At 59.1% G+C, this 20,802-nt stretch overlaps 2 protein-coding genes across 2 annotated transcripts; one reads left to right on the top strand and one right to left on the bottom strand.

The window, feature by feature from the left end:
- Nucleotides 1-78: 78 nt before the first annotated feature.
- PSMC5 (proteasome 26S subunit, ATPase 5) lies at nt 79-4,435 on the top strand. Its single transcript, XM_032711304.1, has 12 exons — nt 79-208; nt 749-820; nt 1,428-1,497; nt 1,640-1,737; nt 2,076-2,132; nt 2,214-2,444; nt 2,523-2,649; nt 2,738-2,928; nt 3,010-3,108; nt 3,192-3,302; nt 3,373-3,459; nt 3,756-4,435. The coding sequence occupies exons 1-12, from the start codon at nt 170-172 to the stop codon at nt 3,807-3,809; spliced, it is 1,236 nt and encodes a 411-aa protein (XP_032567195.1). The 5' UTR covers nt 79-169; the 3' UTR covers nt 3,810-4,435.
- Nucleotides 3,962-19,886, bottom strand: SMARCD2 (SWI/SNF related, matrix associated, actin dependent regulator of chromatin, subfamily d, member 2). The gene is made up of 13 exons (XM_032711303.1): nt 19,816-19,886; nt 12,274-12,458; nt 10,054-10,096; nt 9,422-9,544; nt 8,902-9,021; nt 8,516-8,611; nt 7,506-7,607; nt 6,863-7,024; nt 6,527-6,624; nt 5,738-5,873; nt 5,512-5,634; nt 5,080-5,181; nt 3,962-5,005 (listed from the first exon to the last, which is right to left on the bottom strand). Exons 1-13 carry the CDS (start codon nt 19,840-19,842, stop codon nt 4,952-4,954), a joined length of 1,371 nt encoding a protein of 456 aa, XP_032567194.1. The 5' UTR covers nt 19,843-19,886; the 3' UTR covers nt 3,962-4,951.
- Nucleotides 19,887-20,802: the final 916 nt, after the last annotated feature.

Here is a 20,802-nt window from a genome sequence, read left to right as displayed (position 1 = left end):
AACACAGAGGAATCACCTCTGACCGCGCCAAGATGGCGGCGCCCCGCATCCCGGGGGTGCGGGAGTGTGGATCCTGTGGCGCATCCGGGATAGGAAGTGACGTCATCGCGCCAGGCGCGCAGGGGTCGGGGCAGCGGAAGGCGGCGGGCGCCATCTTTGTTGGGGGTCGATGCCGGCGGAGAAGATGGCGCTGGACGGGCCCGAGCAGGTGGGGTCGGGCCGGGCTGGGCCAGGGTTGTGGACGGGAAGGGGGCTCGGGGCGCTCCGTGCGGCCCCACGGCTCTGCTGCGGCCCGCTCTGCCGCGGGCCTGGCCGCGCCGTGACTCGGCAGGTCTCGCCTCGGCCCCCCCAGGAGGGGTGCGGGACTGGGGTCGGGCGGCGACGGCGGGATTCTGAGAGTGGGGGAGAGGGAAGGGGGGGATCCAGGAGGGACCAAGGTGGGAACTGGGGACCAGGGGGCAGAGGATGGAGGGAAAGGGAAAAGGGGGACCCAGGACCCAGGTGGGGGGGAATTGGGGATCGGGGATCGGAGAGGCGGAGGGAAAGGGATCCAGGACCCAGGTCGAGGGGGTCGGGAGGGGAATTGGGGACCGCGGGGATAGAGGATGGAAAAGAGGGAAAAGGGGACCCAGGACCCGGCCTGGGAAGCTTGTGGGGGGGGAATTGAGGCCTGAGGGGGCAGCACGGAGGCTGGCAGGGATACAGGTGGGTTTAGGGGTCAGTGCCACTGAGCTCTGCTCTCTCCCAGATGGAGATGGACGACGGGAAGGGTGGCTCGGGGCTGCGGCAGTACTACCTATCGAAGATCGAGGAGCTGCAGGTGAGCCGTGTCCTGCCTGGGGACACCAGGGCTGTGTGGCCATGTCCCCACAGCTGCCCTGCCCTGGAGGGGACTCACGGCCTTCCCTGTGCTGCAGGAGCAGAAGGAAGCTCTTTCCCAGGGGGTGTCAGCAAGTAGGACCATCCTGAGGGCTCTGGGGGGCACAGGTTGATGAGTCTGTGCTCTGAGCTGAGAATCCTCTGGGTGAGGGGCTGCCCACCCTGCAGGGGGCTTTGGCCATGTCCTGCTGGGAATGACTGTCCCTACCCAGGTCCCTGTCCCCAGTGACACAGGGCAGGGTGGGATTGGATATTAGGAAGAAATTGTCCCCTGTGAGAGTGGGGAAGCCCTGGCACAGGTTGCCCAGAGAAGCTGTGGCTGCCCCTGGATCTCTGGAAGTGTCCAAGGCCAGGTTGGACGAGGCTTGGAGCAACCTGGGCTGGTGGGAGATGTTCCAGCCTGTGCCAGGGAGTGGAATGAGATGGTCTTTAAAATCCTTTCCAACCCAAACCGTTCCATGATAACGGTGCCAGTGCTGGTGCCCACGCTGGGTTTAGCTGAGCCCTGCCCAGCACCCCAAGGACTCAGCCAGGCTCTGCCCCCACAGCTCATCGTGAACGAGAAGAGCCAGAACCTGCGGCGGCTGCAGGCGCAGAGGAACGAGCTGAACGCCAAGGGTACGGCCTGCACCCTCCTCCTCCTCCTCCTCCCCTGGGCTCTAGGCTGGGGGCTGCTGTGCCCTCTGTGCTGCCCCTCTGCCCCAGGCAGGGGCTCAGGGGGGAAGCTGTGGCTGGTGCTGAGCTCTGTCCTTCCCCGCAGTGCGGCTGCTGCGGGAGGAGCTGCAGCTGCTGCAGGAGCAGGGATCCTACGTGGGAGAGGTGGTGAGAGCCATGGACAAGAAGAAAGTGCTTGTCAAGGTACGAGGCTGAGCTGTCCTGGGGGTGATCAGGGCTGGAGTGGGGGCTGAGAGACCCTGTGACCTCATGGGGGTCACAGGGAGTATGAGCTTGAGCTGGGGGGATGTGACATCTCAAAGATGTGGAGTGGGAGCTCTTTTGTCTGGAGGAGCACGTTGGAATGGCTCTGCTGGGCCCAGACCTTCCCCAGGCTGGTGAGAGGCAGGAGGGTCCATAAGGTGTTTGGTGGTGGTTGAGCTCCTGGCTCCTTCTTCCTGCTCTGAGCAAGTGATGGATATTGGGCACAAACCAGGGAACTTCCCAGAGAAATAACTCAAGGTGCCATCTCTGCCTTCCAGGTGCACCCCGAGGGGAAGTTTGTGGTGGATGTGGACAAGAACATCGACATCAACGACGTGAGTGTTCTGGGGCCATGGGAAGGGTCCTGACTGGTCCCCCAGGGCTGGCAGGGACACTGATCCCCTGTGTCCCCACAGGTGACCCCGAACTGCCGCGTGGCCCTGCGGAACGACAGCTACACCCTGCACAAGATCTTGCCCAACAAGGTGGACCCGCTGGTGTCCCTGATGATGGTGGAGAAGGTCCCAGACTCCACGTATGAGATGATCGGGGGCCTGGACAAGCAGATCAAGGAGATCAAGGAAGTGATCGAGCTGCCTGTGAAGCACCCGGAGCTCTTCGAGGCGCTGGGCATCGCCCAGCCCAAGGCAAGTGATGCTGGGGGGTCCTGAAGGGGTGTCCCCATGTTCCCTTTGGGGTCTGATGTGTCTGTGTGGCCCTTTCAGGGTGTGCTGCTCTACGGCCCCCCTGGCACAGGCAAGACCTTGCTGGCCAGGGCAGTGGCCCATCACACCGACTGCACCTTCATCCGCGTGTCGGGCTCTGAGCTGGTCCAGAAGTTCATTGGGGAAGGTAAGAGGTGGCCCTGGGGGGGACAGGTGACATCAGGGCTATCCCCCTGGGTGGTCACAGTGCCAGGCTCAGCCCTGTGCCCCCGCAGGTGCCCGCATGGTGCGGGAGCTGTTCGTGATGGCCCGGGAACACGCGCCCTCCATCATCTTCATGGATGAGATCGACTCCATCGGCTCGTCCCGCCTGGAGGGCGGCTCGGGCGGGGACAGCGAGGTGCAGCGCACCATGCTGGAGCTCCTCAACCAGCTCGATGGCTTCGAGGCCACCAAGAACATCAAGGTAGGAGGGTGCCAGCCCTGCCTGGGGACAGGGACGTGTCCCGCTGGCCCCACAGTGGTGACAGCTGCTGTCCCCGTGCAGGTGATCATGGCCACGAACCGCATCGACATCCTGGACTCGGCTCTGCTGCGCCCCGGCCGCATCGACAGGAAGATCGAGTTCCCCCCTCCCAACGAGGAGGTACGTGGAGGGTGAGGCTCCTCCCCAGCTCTCCCGGGTCCCTGCTGTCCCCATTCCCATGGCTCTAACCCCCACTGCTCCAGGCCCGCCTGGACATCCTCAAGATCCACTCCCGCAAAATGAACCTGACGCGGGGCATCAACCTGCGCAAGATCGCGGAGCTGATGCCAGGGGCGTCGGGCGCGGAGGTGAAGGTGAGCTGGGGGCACTGGGGGGCACCGGGGGTGGCACTTGGGAGCAGTGGGTGACATCCTGTCTCCCCAGGGCGTGTGCACAGAAGCAGGAATGTACGCGCTGAGGGAGAGGCGGGTGCACGTCACGCAGGAGGACTTTGAAATGGCTGTGGCCAAGGTAAGTGTGTGTGGGGGGGAGGCAAAACACATGGGTGTTTTGGTGGGGTGATGGTGGTTTTTGGTGGCACAAAGTGTCCTGAGCACTGTCTGCCAAGACTTGAGAGCTGCAGGGCTTGGAAGGAGATTGGCACTGGGGAGACACAACAGTGTTGAGGGAGTTGTTTGATGTCAGTGATGTGGAAGAGGCTGCTGTGCCTTCCTAGTGCAGGGCTGAAGTTTGGTGTTTTGGGGGGTTGTTAGCACCCAGTTTGGGGGCTGTACACTGGAACCAACCCTTCTCCCATCCCCACCCAGGTGATGCAGAAGGACAGTGAGAAGAACATGTCCATCAAGAAGCTGTGGAAGTAACAGTGAGGCTGGAGCTGCTCCGTGTGTGGTGTCACTTGAATAAAGCGCAGCTGAGGCCAGGCCTGGGCACTGATTTGGGAACAGGGTGGGGGTCAGGACTTGACACAGACCTCCCCCCCAGAGCTGCAGGACTCAACACACCCCCACAGAGCTGCTGCTAACTGGTTTTATTAGAAAATATCCAAAATAGACAAAAAAAAAGGTTACACAAGAGGCAGAGCAGGCACCCCTGAGCCTGGGAACACCCTGGGAATATGTAAACGCCCCCCTCCCCTCGGGAGCCTGCAGGTGAGGGGCCAAGGCACTTCAGGGGAACTGGCAGGGGGTGGCACCATCCCTGTGGTCCCCTCCCTCCATCCCCAGTTATCTCCAGTTCTTGGTGCCCCTGTGACCCCACTGCTGCCAGGCTCCTGTGGGCAGAGCTACCCCCTCTGCCCCCTCACGACGCATCACTAATTATGTAAAACAGGGGGGAGGGGGTGGAGGAATGAACTGATTGTCAAACACTTAACCTAAACCCTTGGTTCATGGAGCACACCTTGAGCCCCCTGCAGAGCCCAGGCCATGAGTGCAGGGAAGAGGAACTCAATATATTAATCAAATACAAACCCACTGTACAAAACGTTTCCTTTTTTTTTTTTTTTTTTGTGTATGCGTTTTTTTTTATATAAAACCTGTTCACAAAAATAGTGCAAAACCTCGGGCACCGGCGGGGCCGAGGGGTGGGGCTGGCGTTTGGAATGACAAACTTTGGTTGAAGAGGGGCAGGGCTGGGCCTGCTGGGCTCAGGGAGGGGCTTGGCAGCACCTCCCCCTCGGCACAGGCAGCTCTTCCCAGCTCCCGGAGGTTTTTGGGCTCGGGAGGGGAGCGGGAGGGGCCGCGGGGGCTCTAAAGGAGGGGCGAGGGGCGCGATGCAAAGCAGGAGGAGGGGGCGTAACTGCGGGGCTTGGGGGGGACGGGGGATCCCCCTCTGCGCTCTGCCCGGGGCCAGAACTTCCCGGCCCAGTGGAGCCCAGGGGTGTGAGCAGATCCCAGTCCCTCCAGGCACGTCGGGTTTGTGCAAGTGCTGTTTGATTCCAGTAAGTACCGTCAGGCTCAGGCAGCAGCGAGAGAGGAGGAGCCCCCGAGCCCCCGCCCGCCCTTTAGGTGAGGCGGATCCCGAGCACTTGTTCCAGTTCCTGCCGGCGCTGCTGAACCTGGAGCAGAGCAGGGCAGTCAGAGGGATCCCCTCAGTGCCATCCCAACCCCCTCGGCACCCCCCGGAGCCCACCTTGGCAAAGATGTGTCTGCCCACAGCCTCCTGCGCCCAGGGCTGCTGGTAGAACTCCGCCCGCCGCTCCTCCTCGGGGTTCCCGATCACATCCGTGATGATCTGAGCGACACACGGGGTGGGAGGCACATGGAATGAGCACCAGGGATGGGCCCAGACCTCCTCCCAGCCCCTCGCTCTGCCCAGCACCAGGGTTTGAGAATTATGGAATTGTTAAGGTGGGAAAAGACCTTTAAGATCATCAAGTTCAACCATCAACTCATAACTAAACCATGTTCCCAAGAGCCACATCCACACGTTGTTGAACACTTCCAGGGATGGTGACTCCATCACTGCCCTGGGCAGCCTGGGCCAGGGCTGGACAGCCTTTTCCATGAAGAAATTTTTCCTAATATCCAACTTAACCCTCCCCTGGCAATACCTCCCCTTTACCTTGAGGTCCCTCCTCTGGGATTTGATCCATTCCTGGATGAAATCCTGTGGGTTGTTGCTGAAGCTCAGCATGAAATCCCTCTGTGTCTTCAGCTGGTTGATGGATTCAATGGTCTCATGAATCTGGGGAGAGAAGAAGGGTGAGAGGGAGCTGTGTCCCCCCAAAACAAGACATCACCTCGCTGTCCTCAGCTCTGCAGGGCTGTCCCCTGGCAGTGTCCCCCACCTTGGCATCCAGGGAGGCGATTTCCTGCTGGTTGGTGGTGGAAGCCAGGAAGTTGCTCATCTGAGCCTTCAGGGGATCATCCACCTCCACATCGATGTCGTAGCAGGCTGTCTTCTTCTGGTCATTGGGGTCCACACTGGGAGGACATGGGGTGTTGGGGGAGGGCCCCTCCTCAGCCTCCACCCTGCTGTGGGGGTGCACTGACCCCCTGACTGCCCCAAGGAACCCCCGCATTTGTTTGGCTGATTCTTCCCCTCGCAGGTGACTTGTGCTCACTTCCTTTGGGCTGGAGACCTCAGAAGCCTCCTGGCCCTCCCCTCCACAGAGCCTGGGGACACTGCCCAGCCCGCTGCCCACCCCACAGAGCCTCCCTTTCCCAAAGACACGCCCATCCCACTGCCCACCCCACAGAGCCCCCCTTTCCCAAAGACATGCCCATCCCACTGCCCACCCCACAGAGCCCCCCTTTCCCAAAGACACGCCCATCCCACAGAGACCCCTATTCCTAGGGACACTCCCCACCTCACGGAGCTCCCCAGCTCCATGGACACCACCCAGCCCACTCCCCACCCCACAGAGGCCCCTATTCCCAGGAATACTGCCCATCCCACAGAAACCCCCAGGGATGCTGCCTGTCCCACTCCCCACCCCATGGAGCCCCCCCACCATTCCTAGAAACACTGCCCATCCCACTGCCCACCCCACAGAGCCCCCCCATTCCTAGAAACACTGCCCATCCCACTGCCCACCCCACAGAGCCCCCCAGTCCCAGGATGCTGCCCCTCCCACCTGATGGTGTGGTTGATGATGATGGGATCCGGGTGCTGCAGGAGCCCTGCCAGCTTCATGGGGATCTCAGAGAAGCGCATGCGGATGCAGTTGAAGATCTGGAGGGGCAAAGCAGAGTGTTTGCTGCCCGTGGCAGGGCCTCCTGCCACCTGTCCAGGCAGGTGGGGGGATCCCCAGCCCTGGTTTGAGCGTGGCAAGGTGATGGATGCAAACCAGAGCCTGGGGAAGGGGTAAACGGAGACTGGGCAGATTGGAGAGTCCGTGACAGCCAGAGAAGAGGCTTTTTGTGGCTGGAGTGGGTGGGAGGGGTGTTTTCCCCCATCCCAGGTGTGGTACCTGGCGGAAGTAGCGGTTGCAGTTGATGTACTCCTTCTCATGGCTGTCCTGCAGCTTGTTGTGCTTGATGTAGAGCCAGAGGGCCTGCATGATGCTGGCCCGGGTCTGGGTGTGCACCCCCAGCAGCCGGGCCAGGCGGGGGTCCAGCTTGTACTGGGGGGGCTGCAGGGACACATGGGGCAGTCACAGAGTCACTGAGGTTGGAAAAGCCCTCTAAGATCACCCAGTCCAACCTGTGAGCCACCCCCACCTTGTCACCCAGCCCAGAGCACTGAGTGCCACAGCCAGCTGTTCCTTGGACACCTCCAGGGATGGGGACTCCACCACCTCCCTGGGCAGCTCATCCCAATCTTTAACAACCCTTTGCATGAAGAAATTCCTTCTGATGCACAAAGAAGTGGGGGGGGTCTGTCTGGCACTTGGGAGGCCCCTCTGAGCAGGGAGTCCCACACAGCCCCTGTGTCACCACAGGCTGTGGGTCTGTCCCCAGAGTTCCCTGTGCTCCCTGTGATCCCTGCACCCCAAACCCTCACCCAAGCCCTGCCCCAGCCCATTCCCCACCCTGGGCTGCCCCTCCCAGGTGAGCCGTGTTGGAGGGAGGGCAGCAGGTACTCCCAGCCCCTGTGAGGCCCCAGGGCCATACCTGGTGATCCAACATGAGCAGCAGAGTGCACTTCACATTGACATCCCCGGGACGCTTCACCTGGAAGCCGTCGGTCTCCTGGGTCGTGGGCATCCGGTGCCACTGTGAGACCAAGGGGACAGTGCTCAGTCCAGGACCAGGACAGGCTTTGTGTCTGTAGAGCCAGTGCTCAGGCTCTGGGCAGGGGTCTAGCACAGGCAGACAGCCTGGAGCCCACCTCTGGCAGCTCCTGGGAGTCTCATCCCAGTGCGTGACACCCAGTCCAGCTGGATGTGCTCCAGCCCAGTGAGGGATCAGCATTTTGGATGGGCTGGGGCAGTTCCAGCCCCAAGTGCTTGATGTCAAGGGCTCCAACAGCTCCTGGAGCCAGTGCAGGATCAATCCTGCCTCAGCCACTGCAGGGGATGCACATCAGAGCTGCTCACAACCCCACATGTGGAGGGGATTCCCATCACACTGAGCACCACCACAGAAATAAGTGTTTCCCACAGGAAAAACCATGAGCTGGGTGCAGGGCAAGCCTGCTCAGGAGCTCCAGGTAGGAGCACCCAAGGAAGGCCTGATCCCACTCACAGTGCTTCATCTCCCTGAGGACCTTCCAGCAAGGCTGACAGGCAAGAGGGCAGCCCCTTCTTCCCACGTGGCACCAGATGTGTGGATGAGCCTCCTGTGCCATCAACACCCTTGTGGGGCCTCCCTGTGCCAACCTGGGGGGCCCAGGGCTGCCTGAGCAGCCTCTGGAGCCACATCCTTGCTGCAGCCCCACAACTCCTGGCTCTGGCTGCAGACTTTGTGAGGTGGGGGCCAGGAACAAGTACCAGGGAAGAAAATGCAGCCCTAAACTTGAGCCTGGAAAGCAGCGTGGGCGCCTGAGGAGGGTCTGGCACCCCCTGGCACACAGAAACACCCCTTGCCCACCCCTCTCTTGCAGGAGAACATGCCCTGGGCTGGGGAGCAGCAGCAGCAGGACTACCTCATGTCTCCTGCTGGGATCACCCCTCGTGCCTCACCTCCACCAGATGGTTGTCTGGGCCATACAGCTCCTTGTCCAGCTCGATGACAAGGCTCTTGAAGAAGGAGGAGAATTTCCTCTTCTGCTTGCTGGGCTGCAAACAGAGCAGCAGAGACTCATCTGATCCCCTCAGCTAGGGTGGGCCCCAGCCCAAACCCACCTCCAGCCCCTGGAGCAGGGCTGTGTCCATCCCAGATGAGCTCTCAGCTCACAGCACCAACCCTTCATCCTCCTGGATCCTTATGGACCAGCACTCCTCCCACCACTTCCTCCCTCCTGGATCCTTAAGGATCATCACTCCTCCCTCTACCACTTCATCTCTCCTGGATCCTTATGGACCATCACTTCTCCTCCCTCTACCACTTCATCCTCCTGGATCCTTACATCCTCCAGCAGTTTGCCCTCCACACGCAGCTCCCAGGAGGCCACACGCTCCCCCCCCTCTCCCTCTTCCTTGGCTGGGGTGAAAGTGTTGGAGATGTAAATCCTCAGCTTCCGCTTTTGCTGTGGAACGGGAAAACAGAGGGTGAGGATGATTGGAGAGAGAGGGTGACTGCAGCACCCACTTCTACCTCTGCACGAGAGGAAACGGTCTCAAGTTGCACCAGGGGAGGTTTAGATTAAATTAAGATTAATTATTACATTAAATATTAGGGAAATTTTATTCACAGAAAGGCTTGTAAAGCACTGGAACAGGCTGCCCAGGGCATTGGTAGAGTCACCACCCCTGGAACTGTCCAAAAACTGTGTGGACGTGGCACCTGGGGACATGGTTTAGAGGTGGTGCTGGGCTGATGGTTGGACTCGGTGGTCTTAGAGGTTTTTTCCACCCTTGACAATACTGTGATTCCATGATCCTGTGGTTTGCAGCCCCCCCACCCCCCCAGGCAGGGCTGCCACTCACTGTCAGGGGTTTCTTTATGGCCTCCTGGATCTCCATCCTCTTCCGAGCGATGGTTTGGTCCAGCTTGCGCTCGAAGGCCAGGAGGTCCATGTAGGCCTGGGACTCTGGGACCAGCTCCCGGATCTGGCACACAGAAATGGTCACTCTCTTGAGTGCTGGGCTGGGGCTGGATCCCCCCCACAGCCCCAGCAGCACAGCCAGTGCTGGCCTGACACGCCAAGGAGCCTTCAAGCAACAGGTCCAGCACATCAGCACCAACTTCTTATTTTAAGCAAAAACTGCAGTCCTGCAAAGCTCTCCCCAGATCAGTTCAGAGCCTGTCTGAACATGCATGAAATGAATTCCTGGATTGTCAAGACGGACCTCCAGGAAAGGCTTAGGGTTCTCCTGAGCTCTCCACCCCAAGCCACTGCTGTTCCCTGCTTCCTCTAAGTCTTGCTTGTCCAACTTAACACACCCCAAACTCCTCCTGCCACCCCAGAGGAAGAGACAGAAATATTCCAGTTCAGTTTGGGACTGAACAGAAATGCCCAGTGGGCAGGAGGCAGCTCAGTAGATCCTCCTCTTGTGAGGACCCCATCACACCCCTGCAGCAGCTCAGCTCCACCCCCCCATGCCAAGGCATCACTCACCCTCTGTGGCAGCACCTTGTCAGCCATCTTCCTCCTTTTCACCCTGCAAAAGCACAGAGACAGGCAAAAAACACAACCCTGCAGCACCCACAGGACATCCTGCTGCCTGCCCAGTGTGGGGATGGATATGGGGAAAAGTTTCTTCCCCCAGAGGGTGGTTGGCACTGAACTGACTCCCCAGGCCCCAAGGCTGCCAGAGCTCCAGGAGGGTTTGGCCAATGCTCTGAGGGACAGGGTGGGATTTTTGGGGTGTCTGTGCAGTCCTTGTGAGTCCCTTCCCACTCAGGATACTCCTGATGACTGTGGGAGAAAGGTGTGGGATGTCAGAGCCTGTCACCAGGGAAGGAAATCCAGGCTTCAGTTTGCTTTGCTGCTGCAGGGCAGGAGCAAGGGGAGGTGGTAAAGGCAAAGCCATGGTTTCAGGACAGTGTTCCTGAGTTTTCCTTCTGGGAACAGCCATCACAATCTCCCAGGGCTACAAACAAAAGCCCACTGCTAGGAACTCACTTAAAACCAGCTTAAAACAAACCAGCCTTACCACAGTGGGACCAAAATCCTGGCGGACAGAGGGAGCAAGGTGGGCTCCAGAGCCACAGCAGCTGCTCAGAGACAGCTCAGCTCAGCCCACCCTGCACACTCCAGGTTCCCACCAGCCTGAGCCCACCCTGCTCAGTGTCTGGACACAGCAGGGAACACTCTCCTCCTGCTGTGCTGCACAGGACACGGGGCAGAGTCCAGCAGCACAGGGAAGTCCTGTTTCTCTGGCAGCAGGATAACCCACGTGGGAGTCGGTGCTGCCACCCCGAGGGGCCCAAGGTACAAGAGGCTGCCCCAGGAGGACCTCTGGGAGGGTGGCCCCAATCAAGAGCGGGGTCAGAGCCCCTGTTGGAGCTCTGCCTGCCACACAAACACCTCCTGGCCACCCCCATTAGCAGCTGGCAGCTCCTAATCCCTGGATCTGCAGCCAGCCGGGAGCAAGGACACCCGGTCAGCCGGGCATGGCTGATCCCAGATCCCAGACCCCAGCCCTGGGGAATGGGGACACAGTATCTGGCTGCTGACGTCCCTGCTGGGACAAGCTGCTCCCTGCCCTTAATCCCCAGCTCGCCCTGGAGCACCTTTGGGACACAAAGCCACTGTGGGTGCCCTGAGAGGGATCACGGAGCAGGGAATGGGACCTGAGCATCCATGAGCACCCAGGGATCCTGCCCTGAGGAACAGCTCCCAGTAATCAAGAAGCCCTCATGGAAAACAGGAACAGCAGAGGGATTAGTGGTGTTGTAAACAAGCAGGGAGCTGCTGGCACAACGCCCACAAAGAGTCCTGCCCAGACTGCAGCTCCCGGGAGCTTCCCTACAACCTCCAACCCCCCTGCTGTGCTTCCAGCCATGTCTGTGCCTGCCAGAGCCTGGACAGATCCCTGTGAGGAGGAGACAGACCCTGACAGGCACAAACACACACCACGAGGCTCTTTGGTTACTGGTGTGAGGAGGCTGCAAACTGAGTCATCCTGGCCCCATCACCACCCCGTTGTCACAAAATATCCCATTCCCGAGCTCTGGCAGGTTCCCCCCTGCCTGTGGTGCCAGTCTGGGGGAAATCTCTGCAGCAGGGCAGGGAGCTGGGGGTCTGTGCATGACATGACAGTTGTCAGACACTTCAGTAGGGACTTAGAGAGGTTTGGAGATCTTAAAGACAGTCAAATACTTACTGAACACTGCCCTGGGCACCCAGTCCTAAATTAAATTAATCTTTTTATACCTCGGTATCTGCAGGGATATCTCACTAAATAAATAGATGTTTCTGAAATAGGGCTCTCCTGTGGTCTGGAGAAAGTTTCACAGCAGATCTTCTTGAGACTAAGTGATTGGGGCTGGTTTAACCACACAGCTCATGGCTGCAGTTTGGATGTGAAGTAGCAAAACATGAGGGAAGACACAAATGGGATTCATTTGGAAGCAGTGATGCAGCATCCTTTCAGTACAGACTAGTTAGCCCTGGGAATGTGCAAGGACAGATTGGACAGGGCTTGGAGCAGCCTGGGACAGTGGAAGGTGTCCCTGCCCACGGCAGGGTATGGAACTGGATGGGCTTTAAGGTCCCTTCCAACCCAAACCATTCCACGATTCACGAAGCGCAACCAGGACCCAGCAGAACAACCCACCCTCCTCCTGCCTCCCAGGGGTGTCCTCCCTGGAGCAGAGTGTTCCAGCCCCTTACCCTCTCCTCTGGGTGGCCATGGGTGGCTGTGCCTGGGGGGTCAGCAGGCGCTTCCTGAAGGGATCCATCATGGATTGGGGCAGGCCAGGCCTCATCGGGGAGGCTGCTCCGTACGGGGGGGCTCCAGGGGGTCCCACCTGCAGCCCTGCCATGGGCATCCTGCCCCCGGGGGGCATCCCAGGGCGCTGTGGGGAGAGGAGGGTGTGAGTTAAACACTGCCCTGCACAGGCCTGACCTCAGCTGGGTCCTGCCAACCACCCGCCCTCCGCCCCCTTCCCCGGGAGAGATCCCTGAGGGTGTATCCTGCAAGGACAGGGCAGTGAGGAGGGAATGACAGCAGGAGCTGCAGCCTTTCCTTGCTGCAGGAAGAGCAATGGGAAAGCAGAAGCAGGAGGAGCAGAAGCCACAGGGGAAGCGTGCCCTGCCAGCTGGCACAGGGCTGAAGCCACTCGTGGCCCGGAGCCACCAGACCTGGAGTGTCACGAGGGCACTGCCTGCAAAGCCTACTCAAAACACTTAAATGGGGACCTAGAGAGGTTTGGGGATCTTAAAGACAGTCAAATACTTGCTGAACACAGCCCTGGGTACCCTGTCCTAAATTAAATTAATCTTTTTATACCTCAGGTATCTGCAGAGATATCTCACTAAATAAATAGATGTTTCTGAAATAGGGCTCTCCTGTGTTCTGGAGAAAGTTTCACAGCAGATCTTCTTGTGACTAAGTGATTGGGGCTGTTTTTAACAACACAGCTCATGGCTGCAGTTTGGATGTGAAGTAGCAAAACATGAGGGAAGACACAAACTGGATTCATTTGGAAGCAGTGATGCAGCCTGGGGATGTTGTGGGTTGTGCCGTGGGTTCCTCTCCGGAAAGCAGCACGGGAAGGAGGGGGAGCAGGGCAATCCCACTTCCTAACAGCAGGCAGGAAGAAAGCTGAGGGCTGGAGGAAGCAAGAGCTCACCCCTGCCAGCAGCCAGCTCCATCTTTCCCCTTCCAGGGACCCAGACAGGGAATTCAGGAGACACGACAACACCCAACCACTGCAAGGGTTCCCAGCCAGGGGCAGCCCTGGAGCACCCCCAGAGCAGTGGTTGGGCCTCACAGGTGCCACCAGGTTAACACCCACCACCCCACTGGGACCCTCTGTCACAGCACCCCATGACCCACCAGCTGCCCCTACGTGCTCCAGCCTGCTCCACCTGAGGGCTGAGCCAGCAGCTTCCCAGGATCCTTTGATCCTTGAGGCTGGGAGAGCCACCAAGCCAGCAGAGCAACATTTCTCCCCTGCCTCAGGCTCTTCGACGTGCCAGGACATCCCCTCAGCTTCTCTCCCCGTCCTGCCAGGGCACAGGACTGTGCTGTGAAGGGATTTAGGGAAGCCGCCTCCTTACCTGCACGCAGGGATCAATTTTGGAGCACACCCTGGATGCAGGAGTGGGAGCGCTGGGGCACCGCCCTCACCGAGAGCTGCAGCCAAAACACACCCCCAGAAAACACACCCCCACCTCCCTGAAAAGCTGGTAAACGCAGAGCCAGGAGCCTGAGCTGCGCCACGGGCGCCTCTGCAAGCGGGAGATGCCGAAAAGAGCAGCGTGTTCCAGCCGGGAGCCGGGGCAGCGGCGGGGCCCCAGGATTAGTGCCGCACGTGGGAGCTCGAAAACACCCGCACGGCACAGGCTGAGCCCGTTACACAACCAAACACAAACACGGCTCCACCGCCGCTCAGCCGCCTTTGAAGCGGCACCTCCAGAGCCCGGGCTGGCTGACCCGCCCTTGCTACAGGGCAGGAGCCTCCTCCTGCCTCCCCTCGGCTCCCAGATGTTCCCCTCTCCCCTCCGGATCTGCCACATTTGCGCAACTCCTCGTGACTGTGTCAGCATCACCCCGAGCCGGCCCCGGCCAGCAGCACCTTTTTTTTGCCAAAAACCACAAGGCAAGAACACAGTTTCGGCGGGTTTATCAAGAAATCCGTTGTGGCAGGGCTGGGAGGAGGGGCAGCCCCGAGCCCCACGCCCTTTGCAAAATGAAAAACCACAGTAAATATTGTTGTGCCACTTCAGCACGGGGGACTGCGTAACCCATAGCAGTGCTGACTCACCTGCAAAGGCTTCTGGGGACTAGATAAACCGAGAGAGGCAGCTGGGAAACTTTTAATTTGAAATCTCTGGGCCCCAAGAGAAGCTCGGTGTAGCGCTGAGGCTGCAAACAGAACCTGCAGCTCCCCAGAGAAGGCAGATGGCTGGTAGGGAAACCCTTGCCCTGGGTGTTTTTCAAGCCCACACGTGATCAGTGCTAAAGGAAAACTGCTTGGAAAGCCAGGGAGGTTCCTGACATGACTACACAGCCCCTTCCCTGCACATGGAATGCTGTTGGCAGCTTGCTTGGAGGTGGCATGGCCACAACCAGCTCCTGTCCTTCAGCCAGGGCAGCTCTTGTCATGCCCTGAGGTCTCTCCCATCTCCCTCTGCCACTCCATGGGTCACATTCTGATCTATCCCTGAAATGAGAGATTTGGAGGCTTGGCTGGAGTCAGCTGAGGGAGTCTTCGACAGCTCCATATCAGTGACAACACCTTCTGCAAGGTCTCCTGCATGTCCATCTGCTCTTTGGAGGGCCAGACTGCTCAGGTGAAACAATTCTGTTGACAAGGAGAGGTTCAGCACAAAGATGAACAGATCTGTCACACTTCAACTTTAACATCAACTCCAAAAGCACCTGAGAGCCATCAGCCACAGTTCAGCTGGCAGGAGAGTGAGCTCCAGCCCACCAGGGACCTGCATTTGATCGCTTGGACGAGCAATAAAATGGAGGGCAGAACCCTCCACAGGGATGGTTTTTTCTCTCAGTTTACCCTTAAGCTTTTCACATTTCTAATAGAGAAGCCTCTTGGCTCAACCAGTGACTGCACCTCTGTCCTGGGCAGTCTCAGCCTCTCACCTCCTGCCCAAAGGCTGCCAAGACCCATCTCAGACAAGCGCAGCCTTAAATCTCCAGCACTACAGCCCTGGGGGTGAAGCCTGTTTCCAGCCCCTTTTGGAAGCCCTGGAAATGAGCAGGATGCAGGAGGGCTTAAACTCAGGAAATGTCATTAAACCAGCTCAAACCAAGGAGTCCTCCCTCAGCTCGTTTCTGTCGAACACCCCCTGTCCCTCTGCCCACCCCTCCGGGTCCCGCCTCGTCCCCTCCCCGCCAGCGGGGCGGACAAAGGGCAAACCGTGCAAGCTCAGCGCCGAGGAACAAGCTGGATCCCATCCAGCCTTCCCTGCGGAGCCCTTGGAAATGGGACAGAAAGCAGCTTGTTTCTGTTCCCTGCCAAAGCCCAAGGAACGGATGGGGCCGGCTGCAGTTTCGCGGTTCATCCCAGGTCAGGGCACAGGCCGCTCGCCTTTGGGGAGCTCTGCTCAGGCTCAGCTTCAGCCCAACCCAACGGGAGGCTGGGAGGCTTCCTGATGGATGTTCGTCGGCATGATGGGAGCCTCTGTGCCTGCCAGAGGCCCCTTCTTGAGGAAGGGCAGCTCAGAAATCAGGGGCTGGTAGCAGAGAAGCAATAAATCACAGGATGGGGCTGCAGGAGGAAGAATGAGCTTGAAGCAAAGCAGCAATTCTAAAAACAGCTCGAGAGCCTCTTCATCTTCCCTCCAAGGTCACAGCTCTTCCTGGCATCTCCACAGCGACGGGGAAAGGCTCTTCCCAACACACGTCCTGTTCTGCTCTGTCCAGAGACGTGTGATCCAACTTTGGACACACTAACAAGTCAGGGAATGGGAGCCCAAATCCATCCTTGCCCAGGGCTCTGGGAGCAGAGCCCTGGCCAGGCAAGAGAGCTCTTCTTGCACATTCCTTCTCTCATGCCCAGGCAGCAGCACTTCCCATTAGGATTCAGAAACAAACCCTGTTCAAACAGGATTTGAGCTCCACATCAGGCTGGGCTCAAGGAGAGCTCGGCTGCCTAAAGCCACCGCTCAACCCAGGGCTCTGCATGGATCGGGACCAACTGAGCCCCTCAGCACACCCCAAAAGATGCTTCCCTTTCTTTGTTTGTCATTATCTGTGAGCAAATGCCTCTTGGGAAAGTGCCAGGAAGAGCCTGGGTTGGTGCTGGCAGGGATCTTGATCTGGGAGGTGGTGGTGCTATCAAGATGTCACTGCAGGCTGCAATCACTCCCTCAGCTCCCTGCTCCCAGCAAGCCCCAAAACTGCTCCCAAATTTCCCCATGCATCTTATCACGCTTGGAAAAGCTGTCAGGTTTGAATATAGGAGGAGCTTCAGGAGCCAGATCACTTATCAGCTAAAAACCATAGACAAGGAAGTAGTAAATCAAAGGGAGAAGGGCACAGCACCAGGAACAACCTTCCAGCAGATTGAGGACACGTGCTGGGAATGTCTCCAGCACCAGCAGAGCTCTCTGGGTCCAGACAAACCTGCTCACCCAAGGTCTCACACCTGGAGCTGTGGATGTCACAGGAATCCAGATCATAACATGGGCAGTAACAGCAGCAGGAACAAGGAACAAAGGTGTTGGGTTCCTCCCCAGAGCTGCTAACACAGCGTGAGGCACAGGGGAGGAGCAGGGATGGGTGCCTGGCACAAACCCCAGCAGTGCCAAACTGCCCAGGGAGCAGCTCCTGGCAAGGTCCTACAGAGGCAGAGGGGGTGAGGGCCTCCAGCAGCAAGCCCTGAAGATGTTGTTGTTCCCCCAGAACTTCACTGGCAGGCAGTCTCTGCTCTGCCTTCCTCCCCCTTGCTCCACGAGGACACTGTTCATCTGCTTTGTATCATCGCTGAAACCAACTCCAGGCTCGGGTTGTGATGAAACCTGCCTTGGAAACCCTCTCCCTTGGGAAGGGTGGGGTCATCCAGCACAAGCAGCATCCCAGCTTTTTGGATCAGCTCCAGCCCTGGCTGTTGTCTCCAGGCCCCCTTCAAGCCAATCCAAATGAGCAGGAACACTGTTCTTCTCTGCTCCCAAACTGGGTGGATTTCTCCTGTTCCACACTTCATCCTCTCCAACGTGTCCAGGCCTCCCCAGCTTTCACCTGGCTCCACACCAACAACCCACACTTCTCCAGCTCCTCCATCCCACTGTCTCCATGTATTTCTCCATGAAGCACGACTCTGCTTTCCTTCCCACTGCCACCTGCCCAGGGATGGGATCACCGAGCTGCTTCCAGGCTTAGGAGCTTCCCGGACTGCAGCAGCCTCCTGTCCCATGGAAACTGGGCTCTGCAAATACCAATGAAACTCCTTTATGGAGACACCTAATTTTGCCACCTCTGTGCACCAGTGAAGCATCAGCTTGGGGTCCCTGTGAGGCCAGAGCACTGCCTTCCAAGGTCCCATCTCCACAGAGACCCACACTGATCCCTGCCACAGTGTCAATCCCATAACTCGGGGAAAAACTCTCCTAACTCCAAAACTAGCACCTGAACAAACAGGATGGCTCCTCTCTCACTGAACTTAGTGGGACAGCACAACATGGATGCTGGGGCTCAGGCTCAGCATCCCTGCTGCCCCAGGCACAGGGACAGGGATCAGGATGGGGCATCTGCCCACAGACCCACCACCACACAGCCTGACAGCTCAAGCTGATCACCCTCCTCTCCTTCCTGCTCCAGGCATGGCACCAGCACCTGGCTGCTCTGGACACATCAGCTCCCAAAAGGAACTCCCAAAGGGAGTCATCCTCTAGGATTCCCCATTTGAGCCTCCAGTAAATCCCCAGCAGGCCCACAAGGATGTCAAAAGGACGAGCATATGTTTCATAATCCAGTGATTAGAGCCCCTAAGCCCTCGCTGGAGTGGATGGGGCCCGTTGTGTCTCCTGGTGCCCCAATAACGAAGCTCTTCATTAAGCCGGGACTAACAAAGCCGAGAAGTCCTCTGAGCACAGCAGGGATGGCCACGGGGAGGGGAGGGGCTGTTTTTCCCAGCCTAGGAGTTGCAAAACAAAGGACAGACCCTCCCAGATCATCTCCCTTCCCAGGCACAGGGATGCAGCTTGTGGCTGGACGTGAGGCCACTCATCCCCAGCCCCAGGGCTGATGCCACAGGGAGGGATGCATGGGATGCATCACCCCGTGCTCCCAACACCTGCTGCTATCCCAGCCAGCAGCAGGGAGGGGGGAAAGCCAGCATATGCCAGCCTGTTTACCCGGCTGCTCCAGCCTGGCTCCAGCTTCCCAGCTGGATTTTGCAACCTGCCCCATGGAAGGTCAGGGCAGACCCAGCGCCCGCTCGCCTCTGCCTCGAGTTACGGCCGTGGCTGAGCCAGCTCCATTCCCAACACCATTTTTTGGCGTTTTTTCAGGCTGCAGGAGGAAGTCGTTTCCTCATCCTGCATTAGCGAGCTGGAATTTCCCTCAGCTTGGGCTATTTCTGAAGTTTTAATTCATGCAAATAAGGCACAGCTCTGGAGGAGGCATCGGCGCCCATGAGAACGTGTTGTTGCACAACCACAACCGGGCTCCTCCATTTCCAGCCTGCTGGAAAACTCAGCCTTACACCAGAAAACTACGGACCAAAATAATCAGCACGAGCCTCAGAGTGAACCGACAAGCTGAGTGTGCAAGGGGGAGCAGGAGGGTATGTCAGGATATACTTCTTACTGTTGGAATATCATAGAAACATGGAACGGTTTGAACGGGAAAAGACTTTAAAGATCATCCAGTGCCACCCCCTGCCATGGGCAGGGACACCTTCCACTAGCCCAGGTTGCTCCAAGCCCTGTCCAACCTGGCCTTGGACACTTCCAGGGATCCAGGGGCAGCCACAGCTTCTCTGGGCAACCTGGGCCAGGGCCTCCCCACCCTCACAGGGAAGAATTCCTTCCCAATATTCCATCTAACCCTGCCCTCTGGCAGTGGGAAGCCATTCCCCTTGTCCTGTCACGCCAGGCCCTTGTAAACATTCCTCTTACTGCCTGAAAATACTTATAAGAGATTCTCAGGCTGGAAAACGAGCGATTTGTTTGCTTTTTGAGGGCTGCTCCCTGTTTTGCTCTCCCCCAACGCTACCAAGCACCCGGTCTCCTCATCCACCACTTCACCACCTCTTTTTCCTTCCCGAGGATCCACAGAGGATGCACACCTGCACCGCACACACCTCGTGGTTACCTCCACCTCTGCCAAGGACGCAGACAAAGTGTTCCAGGCGGTTCCTGGCCGTGGGATGGGATGGGATGGGATGGCGTGGGATGGGATGGGGTGGCTGCGGACCCGGACCGGGGCTCACGATCCCAGCACCCCCCGCCCCAGGAGGGGTCTCCCCGCTGCGTGTTGGGCACGGGCCCGGACAAACTTTTACCGGGCTTTGAGACTAAAAAGTGGGAAGGAGGGACGAAGGAAGTGTCCTGAGTAAAACGCGCAGGAAAAGGGTCCCACCGGGGCTCCGGGCGGGGGTCCCGGGCCCTGCTCGGGGCGATGCCGCCCAGGCCCGGCCACGCTGCCTCGCCAAGGCCCCGCGGGCCGGCCCAGCACCGCCACCCTCCCTAGAGCCCCTCGGAGCCCCCTCGCCCCCCTCGGTGCCCCCCCGGGCCCCTCACCTGGTACTGCGCGGCGGCCGGGCCCATGGCGCGGTACCCCGGGGCGGCGGCGGCGGCGGGCGCGGGGCTGGGGCCGCGCAGCAGGGCGGTGGCTGGCCCCGGGGCCGGCGGGGCGGCGGCGGGGGGCAGCGGGCTGAGCGGGAAGGCGCCGCGGCCGGACATGGCGGGGCCGGGCGGAGGGACCGGCGGGCACGGACGGGGAGGCCCCGGCGGCGGCTCCGCTGCGGCGGCGCCCCCGGAGCGAGTCAGCGCCAGGCGCCGCTGGCCCCGCCCCCGCACACCGGGACACGCCCACGGGGATCGCCCCGCCCCCGGAACCCCGCCCACTGCGAGCTGAGGCTCCGCCCACAGGGCGTGTGTGTGACGTGTGTGTGTGTGTGTGTGTGTGTGTGTGTGTGTGTGTGTGTGTGTGTGTGTGTGTGTGTGTGTGTGTGTGTGTGTGTGTGTGTGTGTGTGTGTGTGTGTGTGTGACGTGTGTGACGTGTGTGTGTGTGTGTGTGTGTGTGTGTGTGTGTGTGTGTGTGACGTGTGTGTGTGTGTGTGTGTGTGTGTGTGTGTGTGTGTGACGTGTGTGTGTGTGTGTGTGTGTGTGCGCGTGTGTGTGTGTGTGTGTGTGACGTGTGTGTGTGTGTGTGTGTGTGTGTGTGTGTGTGTGTGACGTGTGTGTGTGTGTGTGTGTGTGTGTGACGTGTGTGTGTGTGTGTGTGTGTGTGTGTGTGACGTGTGTGTGTGTGTGTGTGTGTGTGTGTGTGTGTGTGTGTGTGTGACGTGTGTGTGTGTGTGTGTGTGTGTGACGTGTGTGTGTGTGTGTGTGTGTGTGTGTGTGTGTGACGTGTGTGTGTGTGTGTGTGTGTGTGTGTGACGTGTGTGTGTGTGTGTGTGTGTGTGTGTGTGTGACGTGTGTGTGTGTGTGTGTGTGTGTGTGTGACGTGTGTGTGTGTGTGTGTGTGTGTGTGTGTGTGTGTGACGTGTGTGTGTGTGTGTGTG

Source organism: Chiroxiphia lanceolata, chromosome 26 (assembly GCF_009829145.1).
Source record: "Chiroxiphia lanceolata isolate bChiLan1 chromosome 26, bChiLan1.pri, whole genome shotgun sequence".
Classification (NCBI taxonomy): Eukaryota; Metazoa; Chordata; class Aves; order Passeriformes; family Pipridae; genus Chiroxiphia; species Chiroxiphia lanceolata.
Note: the sequence above shows the minus strand (reverse complement) of the source record. Positions and strands in the feature narration are given on the sequence as shown.

Excerpts from the sequence above, each read along its gene's own strand:
- SMARCD2 (XM_032711303.1), bottom strand. The coding sequence starts at position 19,842 with ATGGGCCCGGCCGCCGCGCAGTACCAG. Across the intron at positions 7,025-7,505 it reads TGCTCATGTTGGATCACCAG|CCCCCCCAGTACAAGCTGGA; the intron begins GTATGGCCCTGG and ends GTGTCCCTGCAG. Across the intron at positions 5,635-5,737 it reads TCGCCTCCCTGGATGCCAAG|ATTCATGAGACCATTGAATC; the intron begins GTGGGGGACACT and ends TTCTCTCCCCAG.
- PSMC5 (XM_032711304.1), top strand. The coding sequence starts at position 170 with ATGCCGGCGGAGAAGATGGCGCTGGACGGGCCCGAGCAG. Across the intron at positions 2,133-2,213 it reads AGAACATCGACATCAACGAC|GTGACCCCGAACTGCCGCGT; the intron begins GTGAGTGTTCTG and ends GTGTCCCCACAG. Across the intron at positions 2,929-3,009 it reads AGGCCACCAAGAACATCAAG|GTGATCATGGCCACGAACCG; the intron begins GTAGGAGGGTGC and ends GTCCCCGTGCAG.